General features: G+C 43.8%; 1 protein-coding gene and 1 long non-coding RNA gene across 13 annotated transcripts in view; one reads left to right on the top strand and one right to left on the bottom strand.

Annotated features, from left to right (window-relative positions):
• tnrc18 (trinucleotide repeat containing 18) overlaps positions 1–22,812 on the bottom strand; it is a 198,495-nt gene that overhangs the window by 156,979 nt on the left and 18,704 nt on the right. For 5 of the 10 annotated variants that reach the window (XM_086000345.1, XM_086000344.1, XM_086000343.1 and 2 more), the window contains exons 1-2: positions 22,606–22,721; positions 20,494–20,823 (exon numbers count right to left, since the gene is read on the bottom strand). In XM_086000345.1, coding sequence (XP_085856471.1) covers positions 20,494–20,692 — 199 coding nt within the window. In that variant the 5' untranslated portion in view covers positions 20,693–20,823; positions 22,606–22,721. Of the gene's footprint in view, positions 1–20,493; positions 20,824–20,981; positions 21,244–22,419; positions 22,585–22,605; positions 22,722–22,812 lie in introns of those variants that run through there. The other 5 variants (XM_086000340.1, XM_086000338.1, XM_086000339.1 and 2 more) reach the window with 3 other exon arrangements.
• LOC147110386 (uncharacterized) lies at positions 15,120–18,366 on the top strand. 3 transcript variants are annotated; one of them, XR_015079912.1, is made up of 3 exons: positions 15,120–15,383; positions 16,408–16,755; positions 18,267–18,366. It is a non-coding gene; the product is annotated as an uncharacterized LOC147110386 (long non-coding RNA). The 3 variants fall into 3 exon arrangements; XR_015079914.1 differs by having other exon boundaries at positions 15,124–15,178; XR_015079913.1 differs by lacking the exon at positions 15,120–15,383 and adding an exon at positions 16,168–16,295.

Below are 22,812 nucleotides of genomic sequence, written 5' to 3' on the forward strand. Positions count from 1 at the left end.
TCTGTGCTGCTTGCATTCTCCAGTGAGAGCCTGTCGGAGTGAAGCTGTCCAGAGCATGGGAGCTGACTCTTTAGTCTGAAGACTCACGATTCTTGGCAGATTGATCCACCAGCCATGGATGACTAAGTCCTTCAGTTTAGTGAGCCTGCATCCCTTTTGCGCCCTGGTGCCAAACCGTCTCTCAATTTAAAGATAGCGGATCGTTTCACTGGCCTGGACAAACCAGTACTTTAGAGACTATGGCGAATAACACCAAGGCAAAATGAAAGCACAGCGCCACATTAAACAAAAAGATTTAATAGCATATAGTTCAGAATCTTTACTAGCCTGTTTCTTATGGGATTGCATGCCAGATTCACTGAATGAACCCAGTGCCATTGTCTCTCCGAGCTGGTCAGTGGGATTATACCCAATGTTCCCATTAAGACACGTGGCCACGCAGCGGCTGTTCACCGGCCTTTAAATGGAAAAACCGCGCATGCGTCGAGATTTGAATGGGCCGTGCAGCCCATTAAAGGGCCTGCGCACCAAAAAAAAAAATTAGAGGGGACATTGGTTGTGCCCCATTCACAAACTAGCAGGTAATAGAGAGGAGGGAGAGGGGGAGAAGAAATGACCACTTGAGTACCAATTGTTCCTACCCAGCAGTCCTTCCCTGACTTAAATCATCGTGAAGGGGCTACCAGAAACAATTGGAAAGATTTTTTTTTTTTTTAAAAGACTGAAGGGGAAAAATGCCTGCATAAACAAGCATGACGTGAGCAATCACATGCATACACCATGAGTAGACTAATTTTTGTGGGGTTTTTTTTACTTAATTTCTAGCACTCTTGCCTCTGAGTCAGAAGGTTGTTGGTTCAAGTCCAGGGGCCTGAGCATAATAATCTAGGCTGACGCTCCCAGTGTAATACAGGAAACTCTCTTTTAACCGGCACCTAAATAACCGGAAATCTCTGTTAACCGGCAAAATTCAGGAGTAGGTTCAGGTAAGTTTTACTTCATATTAGTGGCAGTTCCTGGATCTGTGGCTGTGTAATCGGGGTTCTTGCAGCTGTTGCTAAGCAACAGGGACGCTTGGTCTGTGGCCGGAGTTCCTGCACATGTTGCTAAGCAACAGGGAAGCCTGGATTTGTTGCAGTGTACGGAGCTCTCGTACCTTTTTAACTATACCTCTCTGTAATCCGGACTTTTTGATAAACCGGCACCACGCCGGTCCTGTTGGTGCCGGATAATAAAGAGTTTCCTGTACTGAGGAAGTGCCGCACTGTCAGCGGTGCCGTCTTTCGGCTGAGACGTTAAACCGAGGCCCCGTCTGCTCGGGTGAACGTAAAAGATCCCACGGCACTACTTTGAAGAAGATCAGGGGAGTTCTCCCCAACGTCCTGGCCAATATTTATCCCTCAATCAACATCACTAAAACAGGTTATCTGGCCTTTATCACACTGCTGTTTGTGGGAGCTTGCTGTGCACAAATTGGCTGCCACGTTTCCTACATTACAACAGTGACGACACTTTAAAAAAAAGTACTTCATTGGCCGTAAAGAATTTGGGACGTCCTGAGGTCGTGAAAGGCGCTATATAAATGCAAGGATATCTGGCCTTTGTCTCCTCCTTTCAACACGTAATGAGAAAACATCAGCAGCAGCTTTAGGCTGCAAGTCATCTTTGATCTGGCCAAGGACAGATTCTCTCTCTCCCCCTAGAGTTCTACGTTTTGTTGTTAATGCTGCTTTGATAGTTTCAACTCTCGGCCGAAGGTTTCGGCATGTGCATCTCATTCCCTTGGTAGAATTTGTATCGAAACCGTATAATCTTTAACCTTTTGCCTTCGTAGAGTCTTGTTTTCCATGAAAGCGAAAATTCTGGGGGTAAAGGGTTAAAAGCATTGCCTGCAAGAAGCTGAATTGGTAAATTTGAACAGTATGTTGAAATTCTCTCAGGAGATGGTAATGTTAAAAACAAAAGTTCTTGAGCAGTCAAGCAGCTCCATCCTTTTGTGGCGGTTTTAGCAATGTCAGTTTTTTCTGTGAATTAGAAGTAAAAAAGCAGATTTTTAAACTGATTAACCCTTCAACAACTGCGGCTCAATTTCTGCAACAAGACTTACTTAATTTTCATAGTATTTACAGCACAGAAACAGGCCATTCGGCCCAACTGTGCGATGCCAGTGTTTATGCTCCACACGAGCCTCCTCCCATCCTACTTCCTCTCACCCTATCTGCATATCCCTCTATTCTTTTCTCCCTCATATACTTATCTAGCTTCCCCTTTGTACCATAATATTGTCAATTAAGAACGTTCTCCGGTTCTGTGCTTTTCTCTCATTCTACTTTACAATACTAGTTGCATCTGATTGAAATGAGTTTGAGGTCTCTTATGGGGGAAGCGGAGAGAAAAAAAAAGTATCTTTGGATACACAACGGTTGAAAAGCTTCTACGAAAATAAAGCTCCTTGTTGTACCTTCACATAGTGAATGACGCAACTCTACAAATGTAATTATTGAGGCAATCATTTTATTATTAGATCTCTTGACCCCATATTCCTATACTAGGCGTCACAAATAACATATGCAAATTACAAAAACCTCTAAAAAATATCTGTGCACCCTCACTAAATAAAACAAAGCTGGCAGCGACAATAGTTTAAACAATATTTTTTTCCTGGGCTCCCCCCATGGTGAATAGCTGAACTACACAGGGTGCCTGGTTCAATCCCGGCTCTCTGCTGGGTTAGATGATCTCAGCTGAGTTGGTGGTGGTGGTAGGGGCGGCCAGGGGCTACTTATAAAATTCTAACAGGACTAGACAGACTAGACCGAGGAAGGATGTTCCCGATGGCGGAGGAGTCCAGAACCAGGGGTCACAGTCTAAGGATAAGGGGTAAGCCATTTAGGACTGAGATGAGGAGGAATTTCTTCACCCAGAGAGTGGTGAACCTGTGGAATTCTCTGCCACAGAAGGCAGTTGAGGCCAATTCACTAAATATATTCAAGAAGGAGTTAGATATATTTCTTAAGGCTAAAGGGATCAAGGGATATGGGGAGAAAGCAGGGACAGGGTACTGAATTTGGATGATCAGCCATGATCTCATTAAATGGTGGAGCGGGCTCGAGGGGCCGAATGGCCTACTCCTGCTCCTATCTTCTATGTTTCTATGTAATTGGCCTCAGTGCCAATTAGGCTAGGGAGGAGAACGCTAGTCGCTGATCGCAGTCCAGCGACCCTCGCTGGCTGGCTGTGGGTAGGTGGCTGTAGGGTGAGGGCAGGAACGGGCTCAGCCATGGCACTCGCAGTGGTCAGCTAGCCTGTCGACACTCAGGTAATGGTCACTTGGCCAAGATCCGGAAGGGCGAATGGGACCAATGTAGATCAGTGAGCACAGGGGTGGTGGGTGAACTGGACCTGGTGCAAGTTAGGACACAGGCAGCAGAGTTTTGGAGGAGCTCAGGTTTACGGAGGGTGCAAGGTGAGAGGCCAGCTAGGAAAGCTTTGGAATAGTCGAGTCTAGAGTAACAAACGCATGGATGAGCGTTTCAGCAGTGGGCTGGAGCTGTCCTTAACATCAAAATCATATTCTTTCTGACTCACGTATTTTGATGCAAGTTTTTTAATTGCTCAAATACCACTAAAAATAGAAAGATATTATGCACAAGCATTAGAAGCTCATGATTTAGAAGACCCGCCTTTATTATTAAATCTTCTTACGTTTTAAGCAGAGGGTCTTTGGGGAGCCTTGAAAAATATGCCTAAAACATCTGCTTTAAAAAAAAATTATTGTAGTAAAGTTGCTGAATATTAAAAGTCGAAATAGTAAACTCCATAGCGACACAGGACATTTCATTTACTGCCTTTTCTAAATAAACTGTGGTGGGTTGGCGGGGGGGAGGGGAGGGGTGAGGGAACATGGAGGTGAAAGGCAGCCATCTTGTAAAGTTTAATTCTGCTGCAATTCGTAAAACATTCACCATTTTGCATTGTCCAAATTCCAGTTGAAACATCATTTGGTAATTGATGCCATGTTAAAAAGTTAAAGAATCCTTCACCAAGGCGATAAAGGTCACAGCTTTCATTAGAATAACAGATAGAGATTTATTAGCCACAGCTGAACTGCGCAATAAATCATCGTTACCTCTTGTTAGGCCACCATCACCTTTATTCTTTTGGGGTACCTCATAAATCTTTATTAGGGCCGTGGCAGCCAATTATTTTTGTAATCGAACACTCAATCCATTACTGATTAAATCAGGAATTTGGGCCATACTAAACATATTGGCACATAAACAAACAAATACAAATACCAGCGAGCCTCAGCATGCTCCAAATTTGGAATTACGTGTGTGCGTGTGTGTATATTTTTCCATTAGCATGTGCGTCAATTGCTCAGTTAATAAACTGAAAGGCTAAGAATATATTTCACTGTTTTTGCTGTGTTATTGCAATGGAGCTAGCTGGCCTCTGTATGGCAACTTAACCGCTGGCTAAAGTACACGGGCAATACAGTACAGTGGCCAGACCAACTCAAGGACAAAGTGATTAGTTAAGTATCTATTTCTATCGTAATGTTGTTTCCCTCTTGCCAATATTCTACAGGGCCTCACCAAAAGCTCAAATTGATGTCAGTAAATGGCTATTATAAGTCACAAAATATCACGTTTCGCATTCTGTTCAAAAGACTGTAAGTGGAGAATGCAGGATTTTTAATCCATTTTAGGCATATGGTGTTATTTGAATTCTGTGCTCTATTTTAAAGTGGTCAAATTCATGGTATATCACAGATTTCAAATATTAGATCTTACAAAGCAGAATTTGAGCACAGTACAATTTCACTGAACAGTTTTTTGTGCATTTGAGCATACTGAAAAATATCAAAATATGTTATTATAGGTGAAAGAAGATACCAGTCCTCAAAAGATTAAAATCCAACCAAACATTAAGAAATAGTCTTCCTTTGAATATAGCCTAGCATTTGGGGTTCTTTTTAAGTAAATGGATGCGGATGCACACACACACAGATAGACACACACAAACACACAGACAGACAGACAGACACACAGACAGACAGACACACACATGCACATATACAGACACACACACACAAACACGCAGACAGACACACACAGACAGACAGACACACACGCAGACAGACACACACACAGACAGACACACACACAGACAGACACACACACACAGACAGACACACACACAGCCAGCCAGCCAGACACACACACACCGACACACACACACACCGACACACACACACCGACACACACACACCGACACACACACACACCGACACACACACACACACACACACCGACACACACACACACACACACACCGACACACACACACCGACACACACACACACACACACACACCGACACACACACACACACACACACACACACACACACAGACACACACACACAGACACACACACACACAGACAGACACACACACAGACAGACACACACACACACACACACACAGACAAACACACACACCGACACACACACAGACACACACACACACACACACACACAGACACACACACACACACACCGACACACACACACACACACACACACAGACAGACACACACCGACACACACAGACACACACACACACAGACAGACACACACCGACACACACACACACACAGACACACACACACAGACACACACACACAGACACACACACACACACACACACACACAGACAGACACACACAGACACACACACACACACACACAGACAGACACACAGACAGACAGACAGACAGACACACACACACAGACACACACACACACACACACTTGTATCCTCCAGTTGTTTTATAATGTTTAGCATTAAGGCTGACTTGCACAATCTTGTATATGTTTGGTGATGAGAAACAGATTCAGGCTCTGTGTAATGTAAGGGACCATTCAGTGGAGTTAGCACAGTCATTAAAAGCAGTATGTATCTAGTGCTGTTGTGCATTATGCAATCTCCCAAGGGTTACAGAAAACTCAAGATGAGGCGATTAAACCTTTGCCAAGTAAGAGATCGCCTTTTAAAGCTATAACATAAGACAAACACTGTAAAGGAGCTGAGTCCCTGTCAGGGCAAATAAGGGACAGAATTCCCAGTTTTAACACACAAGCAGATAGTACTGGAAAAAAGTTACCGCACAAACTGGGCCCCAGCACGGATCAAAGCAATTAATACTTCACCAGTTCTCTCAGACACCCTCCTGTCAAAACAGGTCCAAGCAGTCTTCAACCACAAACAAATTTAAAAAAAGCATTTCAAATCATTTTACATTCCTTGTGACCATAGTCTCCGTTTCCCACTCGGAGAAAGTCTTTAACTCACTTGGCTTTAAAAGCGAACAATTTGGAGGATGGTCCCTACATATGCGTGTACGGTTTATTATGGCTTTTTGCTCGAGTGGAAGAATATCTCGAATGCACTGATACTGTTTGGAGACAGCGAGTCCTATATGTGCACAGCCTCCACTGAAGCAATAATTCTGCCTTTTAAGCTACTTCTGGGACCATCGAGGTGTCATTTCACATATGTGAGTCATCGTTCCACATTTGTACAGATGTTGAATATTAATCCTGTGGGAAATGGGATTATCACACCCACAAGCATAAAACTGCATGGTGCTAACAAAGAAAAAAGTCAAATTGTGAGGTTTTAACGATCTGCAAGAAAATGTTTCACTGTATGGATGATTGTTTCAATGTATAAATAAACTCTTTTATTGCGACATAAACAGTGCAGGCATAAATAAGGCATGCTGTATGCAAAGGCAGCCAATAAGTCGAAAAGTAAGGTGAATCACTCGGGCGCTGAGTTCCATGTCATCCCTAGGGAATTCAACACCGAAGGAGTTAGTGCGATCTGTTCCACAGAATCTGGCTTTCTCACCCCCCAAAAAAAGTAGGGCTTTTTATCAGGTTTTCTCCCTCTTCCACTTTTGCACGCTGTTTACTGCACAGAAATCCTCATGGAGCATCGCTCCGAGATATAATCAGGCCATTTTCAAAGAATCTTTTTTATATTTCTAGGTGAGGGCAAGAATAGGTTACAAAGCTCTCAAAAGTTATAAAGTACAAATGTTAAAAGGGGGAGGGGGAAGTTACTGTTCCAGTTCCACTTAAGCAAGGTTATTGTACACTGAGTGTATTGCTTTTGCATTGATTGACACCCATGGTAAGAAAAGAAAATAGTCAGATTTGATTAGATAGAACCCCAAAACGATTCTAAATATTGCATATGTCAATACATTTACACCTAATCATTTACATATAATTATCAATATGATAAGCACTTCTTAATATATGTGGGTTTGAAGGCAGTTGCATTTCATAAAAAACTGCCTCCATACTTCCTGTAACATTACTATGTTTCCTAAGCCATTGCCACATTTATCTTGTTTTAGAGATTTTCTGCTTTGTATCAATCAGATGTAGATATAAAATATCTGGTAGAAACGAATCAGGCTCCTTACAGACAAAGTTAGAAAGAAAAAATCATAGAAACCAATTTCATTGTCGCCTAAGACTGAAGGGGGATTTTTTTTTGGAAGCCTCTGATTGCTTTTGTGTCATGGGGTGTTAGAGTCATAGGGTGTTAGAGAGATGTCACAGACAGTTTGCTGCTGACAGACACACCCCACTAACTGCTAATAAAACACATCAGTCTTCACTTTCAAATTACCACCTTCCAAAAGGATTCCCCAAGACTAAAAGCTTTTTGCAGGGACATTTCCCTAGATGGCCATTACTCCATTCCCAAGGCCACCTCCAATTTCACAGAATCACAGAAACCCCACAGTGCAGATAGAGGCCATTTCGGCCCATTGAGCCTGCACCGACACATATCCCACCCGATCCCCATAACCCCTACACCAACACATATCCCACCCTATCCCCGTAACCCCACGTATTTAATCCCCCTAATACTAAGGGTCAATTTATCATAGCCAATCAACCTAACCCGCACATCTTTGGACTGTGGGAGGAAACCGGAGCACCCGGAGGAAACCCACGCAAACACGGGGAGAATGTGCAAACTCCACAGAAGTGTTTTGGGCCTCTCAGGACTGGTGCCTCTCCTTCAAATAAAAATCTTGCTCTGATTGTAAAATTTAATACTGACAATCAATCCTCTTCTTCAACAATGATATTTCTAAATTTCCACTTAGCGTTCCACAGCACCACCCAAACCCACGACCTCCACCACCTAGAAGGTCAAGGACAGTTCCCCTCCAGGTCAGACTTGGACATATATCGCTGTCCCTTCACTGTCCCTGGGCCAAAATCCTGGAACTCCCTCCCCAACAGCACAGTGGGCATACCTTCATCACACGGGCTGCAGTGGTTCAAGAAGGTGGCCCACCACCAGCTTCTCAAGGGAAACTAGGGATGGGTAACAAACGCTGGTCTTACCAGTGACGCCCACAACCAGAAAATCAATTTTTTTTAAATTCAGTTAGACTCTGAGCTAATTCAGAGATCAAAGATCAATACAATTTTTTTTTTAATGCAAAACTTGAATTTCAAACAATGCCAATCAATCCGGTTACATTTTAGCATTTCCAAGAAGGTTCATCTAGAAAGCCGCTATACTGTCACTTATCTTAATGCCGGGTAGTTTTGGGTGTACATCGACATTAAAGTGACAGCGTAAGTCAGGAAGTCTGTTCCCAGCCTGACCCCCACCCAAGTGGTATGAGCGCCTCTGTGGGAGGCCGCCTCACGCTGCTTTGAGTTCACAGCAGATGTGGTATAACGCCAGCCCGATAGGAATTTACATTTTAAGAGTACCCAGGCACCACTTGGGCAACCTCTAAGCTTCCTTCTCAATGTTAGTAGACACTTACACTCACAACATTATACAGTAGCCAGGTGGGGGGGAGCAGCGTTCTGTATGCAGCTCAATTTATGCCCGACCTCAGTGCCGCCTGCAGTTGGCTGTATAACTCCAGTCTGCTGCCATGCACATACCTTGTTGTGAGACTGGTAGCTGCAGTATAACTGAACTGGACAGCTAGATAAAGAGTACTGCTCTGACCCTCCCTCCATAAAGGAATCAATGAAACATATAACCTTTACAAATATTGCCAGGTATACAGATTTAGAATTAAGGAGCAGTCCCGGTTATTAGCAGTTGGCTGTTGTCAGCTCAACTTCAGCAGAATCTCCACCACATGAAACCCTGCAGCAGGAAACATGAAGGCACACAGTCGGTTTTTAGGTCGATTTGTGTGGATGGTTCATTAAAAGAAAAAGCACAACCAATGTGTCTTCTATCGATCGGCCTGCAACTTATTTCTAAATGTAACTTGAAGTTGAGAGGAAGGGTATTACCGTGGTTTTCATTAAGCTTGATGTGAAATGGGTTAAACTTCCAGACCAATACTGCACCAGGTAAAACAGGCTGGGGTGGGTAGATAGTGTATTGATTCCTACTTAATCTGGGTTGACGGTTGAAATGTGTAGGAATCTATACCGTTGGACCTGCTGGCATAGACCCTATCCCTCCCCCCTCCAATAAAAAGAAACACTCATCCACTTAAATAGCCCTCCACATTCAAAGTGCCCAGACAGATGGGTCCTTCTCCCCTCTCTAAAGCAATGCACCAAAGAGATAAGGCAATCTGCTGACTCCCAGCAAATAAAAGGCCCCCCCAAAAAAAGAACCCTCAGCGCTTTTGCCTTTCCAAGTTATGGATTGGCACGCATTTCAAACAGATTTATGCATTATTCATCTTTTTTTTCTCCTTCTTCTGTAACTCCGGTCAAAGGAGTAGAGGGGGGTGGGGGGAGGGGGGTGAACGGAGAGGCTTAGAGAAATTGCGACGAGGGATTTGAGCGCAGGGGGCTGAGGACTGTAATGAAGTGATGGGGCTGTCAGGCTGGAATCTGCCTTGTGTCTCTTTCGAAGCAAACCTGGACCAAGGGGAGAGCCACCAGCAGTCAGTCAGACTCAGTCATTTGAACTGATAACACAAAAGCCCAGAGTGGGCTGCTGTGGAAATGTATGCACCATGGAGACTCCGAGAGAGACTTTAAAGACTCATTTTACTCCCCCTTGCCATTATTATTGTATGTACATAAAATTATAAAATTCTATAGTTGGCAAAATGCTCTTAAATATATAACCAGACTTCATAACATCTACACAGGGCTGTCAAAAGAAATGCTTCCATCTGCCATCGGTGCTACAACAGTGTTATCCTATAACCCATTTGCTATTAACCCACCACTGCTAATATGTGTTTAGAACATTATTTTTTCTGGCATGAGCTTAACAAAAAGAGACATCTTCCAACCGTCTTAAGGACTGTTTGAGCAGCTAGGGAGAGCAGGAGGCACAAGGTGCTCTCTGGATAGTGGAGTGCAGTATCTGCACATGAGTGGGTCGGTGTTTTTTTTGTGGGTCGGGGGGGGAGGGGGGGGAGATTTTTTGCTTCCTTATCCCAAAGAGCTGATAAAACCGAAGGGGAGAAAACCAGGGCAAACTGATCATCAAAATCTCACCTTAACAAAAAAAAAACAATGAATGAATCTGAGTTAAGTTTGGGAAAGGGGCAGCTTTTGGCTGGTCGACCAGGATTGAGAGTTCTGACTTTTGCATGCTGCATTGCAGCACTGTTGTGTGTGGCAGAATGTGCCTCGCTTAGCTTTTAACAAGTACAATTAACAATTGCAATATAGGCAGTATATCCGCACAGCTGCAGTTTGTGTTCTCGCCTCTCCTTTCCCAGAGAGTTAGTTAAAAACAATAAATATTTTACAGCTGCGATCTGGCAGCTTCCACTACTTTAACCCCAAACACACACACACACACACACACACCTGTCTTTCTTGGTGAGAAAAAATATAAACACCTACCAAAACATTCAGGACAATCAGCTCTTCGAAATGGTCTTGTTGGATTTCTCGGATTGCTAACCCAAAGCCACGCGTGTATTTTCTAAAAAAGAAACCCATGTACTTCACAGAACGAGCTGTGTCGTTCAGCAAGTGGCGAAATCCTTTCTTTACCAAAGCATTAAAAGAAAGTACCATTCGGTCTCTCGCATCTGCTGGCTGCAGTGGGTGTTAGTGGCTGTGCGGGTGGAGGGAGGCGATTAGACAACTTGCACACAATGCTCCAGAGATGTCGTTTCCCAGGATTAAAATCACAACATCTCCTATTTTACTGCCATGGACTTTGGTCGTTGTTTTTTTGCTCGTGTGCTCAGAGATGCTCACACAGAACCCGCTCCATCTACAGCGCGATACACCGCCACAAGACCGTCAGTAAGGATGGAGCAAATTCAAGTCCATTAAAACCGTTTAAATAACTGTCCTGATAAATGCGCGGACTTCAAGATGTTAGTTAAAAGAAGGGATGCGGGTCTTAAGGGGTGAATTCAGCAGGAATAAAGACGCGCGAACGTCTTAAAACGGGCGAAAGGGAATGATACGGTCCAAGATTAAAAGCAAAATCTATTGCAGATGGGATTTTTTAAGATCAAGACACACAAAGTCAGAGCCACTATACAGAGCAATTTTCAGTATCAAGCCGGCAAAGACTATCACTGCTTGACAATTCAGATAGTTAGTGTGCATTGCTTTAATTAATGTTGTGGGTACCCGATGTAAACGGTACCATAACCACTAAAACACTGAGAAAACACGTCTTTAATATACTTGGCCTGGCCTGCTGAGTTTTTCCAGCATTTTTTGTTGTTATTTCTTTAATATACTTTACTGTCTGCATTATAGACGGGCAGTGTTAACTTACACCCAGCACAGCACGTTTCACTAAAGCACAACATTACCTTTTAAGTCAATGAAAGGGATTATTAATATCTGGCGAAGTACAGCAAAGATTGCCAAGTTTGGATCGGCAGGTCCCCCCAAAAAAATTGCAGAATGCCAGCCTCTTCCCGTCAGTGTTGGGTTTATTCTGTACCTCAAGCAGTCCCGGTCCCAGCAACAACAACAACAAAACCCAACTTTAATTAAAATGATCAGCAAAACCCCCAAGCACGCAAATGTTGACAAGCTGCATACTCTGGCAGCTAACCCGGCTCCGAGGCACCCCGGTTACCGCCAACCCCGAACGCAAAGGAAATGCCTGGCGTTCCGAGCGGCTTCACAGATGTACCTTATCATGCCAATAAAGCGATTTGAATTTGAATTTGAATGAAGCCAGCCCACAGTCGTCGGTTGACCAGCAGTGTGACCCATGGAGAGAGAGGGGGAAAAAAGCACTAAAAAGTCGCCTTTGGGAAAATAGAGGAGTAATTGTTTTTTTTTATATTTCAAAAAAAAAGCCGGTGGTCCTTACTACAGATACACAACGTATCTGAATAGTGACATTCACTAGAATCCAAAATAGTGCAGGAAACCTCAATTCACGACTAGCCCAAGCCAACAACACCCACTCATTTCTACATAGAACCCTATTGAAAGCACTTTCGCTCCGATAGCTATAGGTTCCTCTTAATACTATCTATCCATTTGTACCCAACACACACACACCTTCCTTTATTCGAGGTAACCTCTTTGGTTTACAGAGACTGGGGCGAATTGTACTGCACCTTTCTGCTTACTCATTTGGCCTTACATACCAAGGCTCTTAGTTATTTACAGAGATCTTCCAGTTTTTTTTTCCCATTAGCACGCTGCTGCTGAGGGTCTTCTAGGAAGTACACGATAATGCGTTTCCATAGAAACTCCGCTGTAAATGTGGATGAATACTTAACAAGACTTGACATTCAATTTCTCTCCCACTGGCACTTTGTCATAACGGGTAAAAACATCACCAAAACTTGCTTATCCAGACACAACTAGCAATAGCGCAACAGTGAAATGCACGCTCATCAGTTTCAAGTGCTGCACTGTAGTTGCAAAGGAGGCGCGGGGGTGGGTGCGGGTGTGACTAGTCCCCCCTGTTTCTGAACTCAGACCAACAAGAACTCTACAGGACAATAACTCGCCTTTAATGTGGGAGAAAACACATCCTCCCAAGGCGCTTCACAGGAGCATAGTAAGTAAGCATTTGACACCCAGCCACATAAGGAGATATTAGGGCAGGTGACCAAAAGCTTGGTCAAAGAGGTGGGGTTTAAGGAGCGACTTAAAGGAGGAAAGGGGGAGGTTGAGGGAGGGAATTCCAGAGCCAGCAGGACCGCCGATGGTGGGGCAAGGCAAGTGGGGGGGCTGACACAAGAGGCTTGACAACACAAATAATTCCCCCTAGTTTGAATATCTTGTGCCTTCCATTGCGCTGGTGGCCTCAGCGTCTATGGATGAATGCTTCTGTCTGACATGAGCTACAGGATCGGTGGAAAGGGGGATTCCTGTAAACTTCAAGACAAAGCGCCCTTGGAACTTATGACTTGGCCGCTGCTTGTAGACACAGAAAGACATTGGTTTTGCAGTGTGTTCTGTAACAAAACCCGAGTGTTCTCCAAGAGCATTCAATCGTTGCTTCGGGACATTATGCCCGACATACAAAAAAAGGGTGGGGGGGGGGGAGAAACAAAGTACTCTTATCATTCCTAGTCAATTATTTATCTAGGAACATTGCGCTGACAAGAAGTTGTTCGGCGGGCTCACTCGAAATAAACTCTTCCAAAACAACAGCAATTTTGCTAATGCTTCCCAACTAATAGGCAAAAAACATCTGAGGCTAACTCCCCACCCACTCACCACAGTGCAGCTGCTATTAAGTGCTGCACCGTACTACACAAGCAAGTTCCTGCTAATCGCTGCTAGCCACAATGCTCTGCTTGAGAAATTACCAGCAATAATTGCCTCCATTTTGGGGGGGGGGGGGGGGGAGAAGTTAAATCTAAACATGATCTTTATTTTTTGCGGGGGTGGAGGGGGTTAACCTGCCAAAAACTGCATTTGGAAATCTACAATAGCAAATGCACACCAGCTAAAGACATTTTCACTCTGGATATTTTCCAGTTACTGTATCGCCCGACCCCTCTCCGGGGCTTCACTGAAATGTGCAGACGGAGAAATGTCCTGCTTTACTCGCGCCAGTGAATCCCACTGCCTCCCCTGCTCTTTCCCCCGTAGCTCCTGCAAATGTTTCCCCTTCAAGTATTTCTCCAATTCCCCTTTGAAAGTTACTGTTGAATCAGCTTCCACCGCCCTTTCGGGCAGTGCGTTCCGGGATCACAACAACTTGTAAAATGCACAAGGACCCGTCCGTTTGGAAAGAGGCAATTCGACTTTTAAACGTTTTAAGTGGGATAAACTAAACATGGAGATGCTTGCTCGCTCAAGTACCCACAAGGATCTCAAAACTACATTTATCTCCTCAGTCCGTCAGCTTTTTCATCCTACTCTAATCTTCACGCTTTTAAAACGCCAAACTTGAGAGTCACCCCATCAGGGGCAACTTCCCGATTCATCTTGTCCCTTATGTATAAACTTGATGGGATCCTGCACTGGGGTCTAGTTCCTTCACCTTAGTTCCTCGATTTTTTTTATATTTAAAAAAAAAGATAAAATGTACGGCCTTTGTCATTAAAAGGACCCCCTAAGGCGGATCTATAAATGTAATTTGCATTGTTAGATTTCCCTGACACTCTGGTTGAAAGTGTAAGGGCAGTGACCTATTTGCTTACTCCACCGTACAAATCAGCCCAGTGCGCGGATTGGCCGATGTAAATATACAGGGTGACGCTGACGCGAAATTGACAGGGACACTCCGGTTGAAATATGGCAAATTCCCAATTGTTTTCGATGGTTGAAAACGGTATTGTTTTTTTTTAAAGCTCCAGTTGGGAATTACCCCACAAATTGAATGCGGTATGGGAGTGTGAAAACACTGTTAACCGGCCGCAATCAGTGTACCAGAAATTAAAACTGGACATTTTGAAGTGCCACGTAATGCTTTTTGAGGTTGCAGTCGAACCGGAGATTATTTAAAATGAGCTATGCCCCCCCCCCCACCCCCGACACAAGGAAGCCTTTTTACAGATTTTTTTTGCGGGGAGGGGGGGGGGGGGGGAATTATAGACTGCCAAAGGATCCAACCCAAGGCAAGGGAATGCCTCGAGAATGGGTCACACGGCATAAATCAGCATTCCTCGCCCTTTACCCTTCAGTGAGAGACGGAATGAGCCTGTGGTGGTGGAGTGGAATCAATAAACCAGGGCCCGTTCAAAGTATGATTACATCTACTTATTGAATGTGTATAAACCGGGTGAGGAAAAGTCTAGACTAAATCTCCAGTGGAAGGAAGGAAAATAAAAGAAATGTAAACATGAAACTTTAAAAAAAAAAGATCTTGAACTTTGTGTGTGTGTGTGTGTGAAGACTGACGTGGAAAGTAGACGTTAAGACGGTTGCGAAACGGATATTGTGGAACAGGTCAGTGGGATTGAATTCGGAGGGAGCGGCCAGGCTCCTGTTTGGTGCCTGGGGTTTCAGATCTCTTTTGGTATCAGTGCTTAAAACTTTTTTTTTAATCCTTAGCTGAACATTCCCCTCCTAGCCGTGACAGGCTGCTCGAATTCTGTTTGTGACTGTTTGGTGACCGGTATCTCTTCCCCGTCCTTTCAACTCCGCTGGCCATTACACCCCCCTTCAAATGTTTAACTCTTTCGACACATTCCCCACGTAGAGAATGCACAGCACAGAAAGAGGTCATTCGGCCCAACTGGTTCATGCTGGCGTTTGGGATCCACACCAGCCTCCTCCCACCCCTCTTCATCCCACCCCATCAGCATATCCTTCTATTCCTTTCTCCCTCGTCTACTTATCTAGCTTCCCCTTAAATGCATCTCTGTTCTGGGGTCCTCGAGGGTTCAACACTATATTTGGGGCTCAAACAAACCACAGGTCTGGAAATATTCATCTTCTAATGCCTGTTCGGCGGAAACTTTGACGTTTGGAGTTCAGAAGCCGCAAGAACAAGAGTCTGAACCCTGACTACAGCAACGATGGGACTAGGGAGTGAAACATATCGGCGACCCCTTTCTTCAATTAAGCTTGATCCCTCGCATTATAGGGTTAAACCTGCGCCAAATCACTTCCATTTTAGGAAGCGGTGGGCTGTAATTCAGAACCATCTGACTCATTTATCATACCTAGTCCTCGGCGTATTCAACTTTTTTTTCCCTTTCGGGCACTGGATCAGTCAGTGCTAAGTTGAAGCAGCGATCAACGGCTGCAGCACGCTGTCTAGTGTCCCGATAAATCACCGACCAAACAGGCACAATCGCGGCGTTCAAGCAAGCACGAGCACCAAAAAACTAAAAGTGGATAAGGGCAAACTAAAAGGTGACAGTGTCCGTAATCATGTCATTTCTTGGCGACACAGTTTTGAAAATCCTGGTCTGTTATCTGATGTTTCGTGGCCTTTAGTCATTCTGCCTCTCTCTACTTTCTGTAGATTCAAATCCCGACCTCATTAAAGTCTCCAAAACTGCACTGATCTGATAGAATCCCCGGTCTGGCCAGGAGGGGGGAAAAAAGACCGCTCATATCCTTGGCAGTCAGTCAGTCCCGTGTTGGCATAACTTAAGGAGCAACTTTGCAGAGTTTACCTGGCTCCAAGTACGTTCGTTGGCCGAACGGTACACCCGGAAAAGACGGCGGCGGACCCTGTATAAACCTCCCTCTCACCCAATTATAGTCAAATGCACAAAAGACAATGAACCGGTCTCCGGGTTTCTGCGCAGCGACCTTAAGATCGAAGCATCGCTTTTTTTTTCGGGTTGAACTTTGAAGTCCAGAACTGGTGAGAATTTGAGCTGGTTAAGAGGACGCGGAATTAAAAAGATGAACCAATGTTTCATTTTTAAAATGGCTAGACTTCATTACGGCGAAATAAAACAGGGAAGGGAGTAGTGCCATACAGTGCCCTTAAACAGCGGGGTTTAAAACGCACTCCCTTTGCTAAGCTTTCTCTTCACATAGTTAAGACTTGCGCGTTATGTTGATTCAGTTTGTGAATGTTTAGTGGATGTGGCGAAAAAAAGCGTTAATGCTGTACTTTACAAGGACACTGGCGGGGCTCGGTTCTGGGAATGTGGAGTATCACATGAAGGTTTCCAGCCGTGTCTGAGCTGGCCTTTCACCAAGTGTTAGACTTTTTAAAATGCCACTTTAAAAACAAGAGTATTTGTAACAGTGCTTCTAAATCTAAGATCCAACCCTTCTACCTCGGCAACACATCCACAAATAGCCAAACCCAGTCTAAGTAACCTGCTAGATCTTCCTACATTACATTCCATGTAGCCTCATTAATAGGGTTTTTACACTTCCTTGTTTTACTCCACACAGTTCTTCCTATGGTCACATTACTATGCCTTACTTTCAGTATTCCACTTATAACCCCTGCATGTATTTTAATAGAATCGCCCCAAAAACTGTTGAGGTTAATTATAGACGTCTATCCTCGATAGCTAGTGCTACTTCAGAGGCATACGACCAAGTATTCTCAATGTTAATGTACAGCCACCTTCCGATTGCAAGCCTGCCGAAGTCTTTAATCGTAACTTAAAACCACTGTCTATAATTTAACATTTAAAAAGCCATTAAGGTAATGCGAGGGGACACATGGACAGCGGAACCTGCTATTCACAGTAATTATTAAAGTTAAAACTTAAAGTCAATCTTACTCAACTGTATGAATAAAATACAGAAAAGCAGAAAGCGCCCTATCCTGTAACACTGTAAGACAGGCACACTCCGACAATGGGAACAATTTACTGTGTACAAGAAATAGCACTGGATATTAACACTTTAACTACCAGCTGCAGTATTGGAGGAGGACTTGCCGAGCAACCTCTTCTAATATTTAACGTTAGTGAACAAGGAGGGGAACTGGGAATCAAAAAGGTTTCAACTCTGCCTGTGAGCACACAGGGTTTGAATTGAAGCCTCGTTCCTCCGTACACCAGGCAGCCTCGCCACTCAGATGCACCGCTGTAAGCGGCCGTCTCCAGCCAGAAGCCCGTCAGAGGTTTTGCGAACTCGGCGAATGGGAGAGGACGTGCATTTCTATAGCGCCGTTCGCGACCCCGGGACGTCCCAAAGCGCTTTACAACCAGCGAAGCACTGGGGTTGTAATGTAGAGGGACGTGTTTTAAACTGGGGGAATCAAAATAAATGTTTCCGCTCTGCCTACAGGGATTGAACTAAAGCCCCATGCCTCCATTAGAAAACATGCAGCCGTCAACCTATGCTGTGCCAGCGAAAAATACTTTCAATCTACGCAGGAAAACTAAAACTTTCTACTTTTCACAGAACGCTGGAGGGGGAGCGGAATCGCCGATAACGACGTGAAATCGCTGCCAATGAACAGATCGGGGTGGGGGAGAATACAGGGGGAAATAAAACTTTTTTTTAAAAAAAAAAAAGGTCTTCTGCGTTTGACAATAAGATAGAGGATTACTTCAAAAGAGCGCCAGCTTATAAACACAGTCACAAAACAGCCACGGTCAAAATGTAAACAGTTACCTTAGTAAATGTGCTGAAATGAATTAAGGACTGCGCTTAGAAATATTAGCAATGATTCATATTCAAGGTGGCTATGTCATTGCCCCTTGGACTTCAGGGGATTTCGAACTGCCCACAAATCATGTTGCCATTTTGTATATATATATAGATATATAGATATATACCCATACAATTAAAGGTATGTGGTTTCACAAGCGTCATGTTTAGCGCTTTCTACGCCCTGCTCCACCAGTACTTTTTCACACAAAGGTGAATTTGCAATCTGCGCAATTCTAATCAACCCTAACAAGTGTGAATGTCAGACAATTTGCATGCTTGAGGGAAAAAATAGCCAGCGAGGCACAGCTTCCTCGAGAAACATTTACAATTCATTTAACCAGCTGGCGTGCACCCTTAACCCGCCCCCACTTCCCCCAACACCACCTTTTATTTGGCTTTGTAATGTCAAGATTTCTGCCTGTTCCTGCCTTGTGTGTTTTGGGGGAATTTGCACGGTTTATTACTATCAGCATGAACTTTCAAAAATAAATAAGTCGATTGAGAATAGGCAACCGACAATATATGACACATACTCTAAAATACACGAATTCCCATTCTTTGCAAACCTGGCCCAAACTCTATACCACAAAGAATATCCAACCACCGAAGCGTTAAGTGCACTAAAGATTGCTGTCTGCATTTATTTGTGATCAATGCGTGTGTATTTACATACAAAAAGGACACCCTTTTAGGGGGGAATTAGAACAACGTTAGAACACCTTTAGATACGGAATATTCGCTGGCTTTTACCAAAGATAGTTGTTTGCAACTTGGTTCGGTTTTAAGTTCCTTTCTATTTCAATTGCTTGCTTAGTTTTAGGGGCCGCCTTGAATCTTGCTGAGACCTCCACTTTCAGACTATCTGTACAATCTCTCTCTCAGACCCGGCGATAGTCTCAACCATTTCTTTTCTCTCTCTCGCTCTCTGCTTCGAACCGCTCTACATTTGTAGGTATTCGGAGCTTTTTTTTTAAATTTAAAATAAAAAGGAACGAGGAACTGGCGCGCATTGAAGGGAACGAAGGGAACTAGTCTCCAAACCCGAATAAAACGCTCGAATGCCACTTCCTAACCAACCGTCGAAACAACACCAGTTTAGGTACAGGTAACAGGGAAACGCGTTTCTCGTCCGCAAAATAAATAAGATTCGAACAGCAACCAAAAATTCCAAAGGAAAGCAGCCATTGCAGAGCAGCTCCAAGCTCAGCCCTCAGTCTGCACAGCCTCTGCTCTCTCTAACATGCTGATTGCAGTATTTTGCTATCGTGCTGATTTTAGAGGTCGCGTTTCAAAGTGCGGTTTAGATATGTACTGAACTCGAACGTTTTGTGACGGGCACGGCTCAATTTTAACTAAAGCTCACCGCTTTTCTCCAACCTCAATACTGCGACAAGTAAACCAGCTCGGTTAATGCTAAACAACAAAGAGCTCCAAGCGACCGGCCATCCACTTCATTCTATTCAACACAGGTCGATATTTTTTCAATTGCCTACACTGTACGGATTCTCCGCACCAAAAAAAAAGCAGTAAGACCGAATCACATTAGAAGAAAAACTATTCGAATGCGCTTAACATTTGCTAAGAGAGGGGACTACACAGAAACATCTGATTACAGTCAATGAGATCTGCATAATGGACACTTGACCCTAAGTATTATTGTTAAGGAATATTTGCATTAATTGTTAACACAATTTACACACTAAATTCTTTCATTGTATGTAAAAAAAAGTAAGTTTGCAGAACTTCTAAGCAAACTTTTAGAATCCTCACAATCTCTTTCGCAGTTCAGCTCCCCCCTCTCAATTAAAGGACTGTCTTTCACTGAAGAAACTCTCGTGGTTTTGAAAAATCATTGTTTTTTTTTTTTTAAAAACACACACATTTCCAACAACTCTAAGGTGGCCCCACATGTAACACAGATTCGCCTAAAAAATCTACTCGAAATCAAGCATCGGAAGAGGAAGGCAAGACTTACCCGAGTGCCCGTGTACCGAGACCGGGGAGGAGAGGTACTTGCCCGGGGGGAGGTGAGAGCCGAGCGCCGAGCTCATGTGGCCGGCCGAGGGAGCTATCCTGCCGGCTGGCGCGCCGACCCTGTGCGCCTCCATGGCCAGCCCGGTGAGCAGAGACGGGACGTGAACAGTCCGGTGGTGGCCGAAATCTCTGCCATCCATAATCGGTCAGTGCGAATCCTTGCTACTTGGGTTTCTGCACAAATCCCTCCTGTTTAATTCAGGCTACTTTAGACAGTCCCAAGATTTACAAACGTGTTATCAGGCTTTCTCTGAGGCATTCTGAGCGGCATCTGTGCAAGAGAGAAGAGAAATATGGCTTCAATATATTTAGTGCAATTAAAATATATTAATTCTTCCCCTTATACTCGTCTACATTAACTCAAATTCATAATAAAACATAGCGGTTATTAGTTTAAGGAGCTGGGACAAAACCCAATTTATGCTTCACATTAAACTCAAAACATTTCCCATTTCCTTTGAAGATCGGCGTATTATTCCGCGTGTAAGTGTTCCCTCTTAAAACAACCATTGCAATGTAAGGATATGTTTGCGTTACTGTTTTCAACATCTGCCGAAACCCCCGTCTTTTTGTGGAACGACTATTTTATCACCGAGCTCAAATTCAGTCTCGTGTTTCATGGAACAACGTTACCCCCAGACATAGCGAGAGTTTGAAGACCTAAATGCTGCTTTTAAAACGATTCTGAAGGGAAATTATACTGCCCCCCCCCCCCTCCCCACCCCATTCACCAGAATCAAAGCAAGAGAATAAGGAATTTTTCGGTCAGAGTAATCTCCCCGCCTGTATCTTAACTTTCGAGGCTCGAGTATATGCTTGGAGCGTTGGCACATACTGAAAAAATTAGCTGCCTACAATAGCTGGCCGTTATAGAAAAATAAACAACAGATGTAAACACAAGCCTCTCTCCGTAGAAAATCATCAATAATTACATTCTGAAGCCGAGCACTATTTTTAAAACACTACACACAAAATGTTAATCTTTTAAAAGTTTAAAAATAATAATTCAGGCTCGATATGTTCAAATTAAATATATCAGAGTCACTAATGGAGAAGTCCAGATGGAGTGAGAGCTTAACTCTGGTGCGAATGTTTTTGGATCTACTCACTGCAGTGCAGCCGTGCACAGGAGGGCTGATTTTTTTAAAAATAACATTTTCTTCCCCCTCCGTCGGCTAATTAAACCGTTTCAATCCCCCTACGTTTCGTTCGCTTACAATCGACCGATTCGGCTCCTCATTAATGCGTATTGTTGCAGCTTCTAAAAATCCCAAGTTCATTCACAAATGACTGCTCTCACCCAATACGATGCATAAACATGCTGAAACATGCAGCGGCCGAACACACCTAAAACTCATCAGTTAGGCGGGCAAGTTCTCCCCCAAAATATACTGCAAGAAGCAGACAGTCATTTTTTTTAAAACCCAGCCTCGGATAGAATGAAATATTTTTTTTGAGTCGAGGAGGCTACGCCACATTTGCCAATTGAATCCTTTAGGAGCCTTGATTTGATTTCCTGGCTTTCGCCAGTGTTTCATGGAATGGCTTAAATCCTGATTTTAATTAAAAACAGCCATTTGATCAACTGCAATCCACCCCACCCCCTACCCTACCCTACCTTTGGATAAAATGCAACTTATTCTGTTTTCAGCAAAATCCATAAAGCTCAGCACGCGGTCTACGTTTGATTATTTTACACTTAAGCAAAAAAAAGAGGAATGTGGGGACTTGGGTTATAAAAAAAGAAGCAAGTAGCACCGATCTGCTCACTCTGCGTTACAAAAGGTCCGGTCTAACTTCAGCACAGAGTACAACAGCCTCTTCGACAGCAAGCATTTAAAAAAATATATACAACAAACAATCCAACCTCTGTTCCAGTAACCTTTCGTGTTCTGATGAATCTCACTTCCCAACCAAAACTTGTGCGATTGCGCCCAGAATAGTGTTTTTCACGCTTGGCGCGCCTTCCCATTACTTCACATCTTACAAACACGGTTGACTGTGCAATAGTTAGAGCTCTGAGTATGTTAGGTGCAAAAAAAACTTTACTCACGTTTATGGACGTTTCAGACAAGCTAAGTAGATTTTCTCTTTCCCCCCTAGGTTTTTTTTTTAAGAGTCCAGGCTATAGGTGAACGCAGATTGTGGAAGCGCCATACAGAAAACAAAATACAAAAAAAAACCTCTTTCAACTCTAGCCAGTCTTCCAAAACTCTCTTTTTGCAATGAAGCACACATTGTTTCGCCAGGGGCCTGCCTC

The sequence above is a fragment of the Somniosus microcephalus genome, chromosome 11 (assembly GCF_052327205.1).
Source record: "Somniosus microcephalus isolate GS21.2 chromosome 11, FLI_Smic_1.0, whole genome shotgun sequence".
In the NCBI taxonomy this organism is placed as follows: Eukaryota; Metazoa; Chordata; class Chondrichthyes; order Squaliformes; family Somniosidae; genus Somniosus; species Somniosus microcephalus.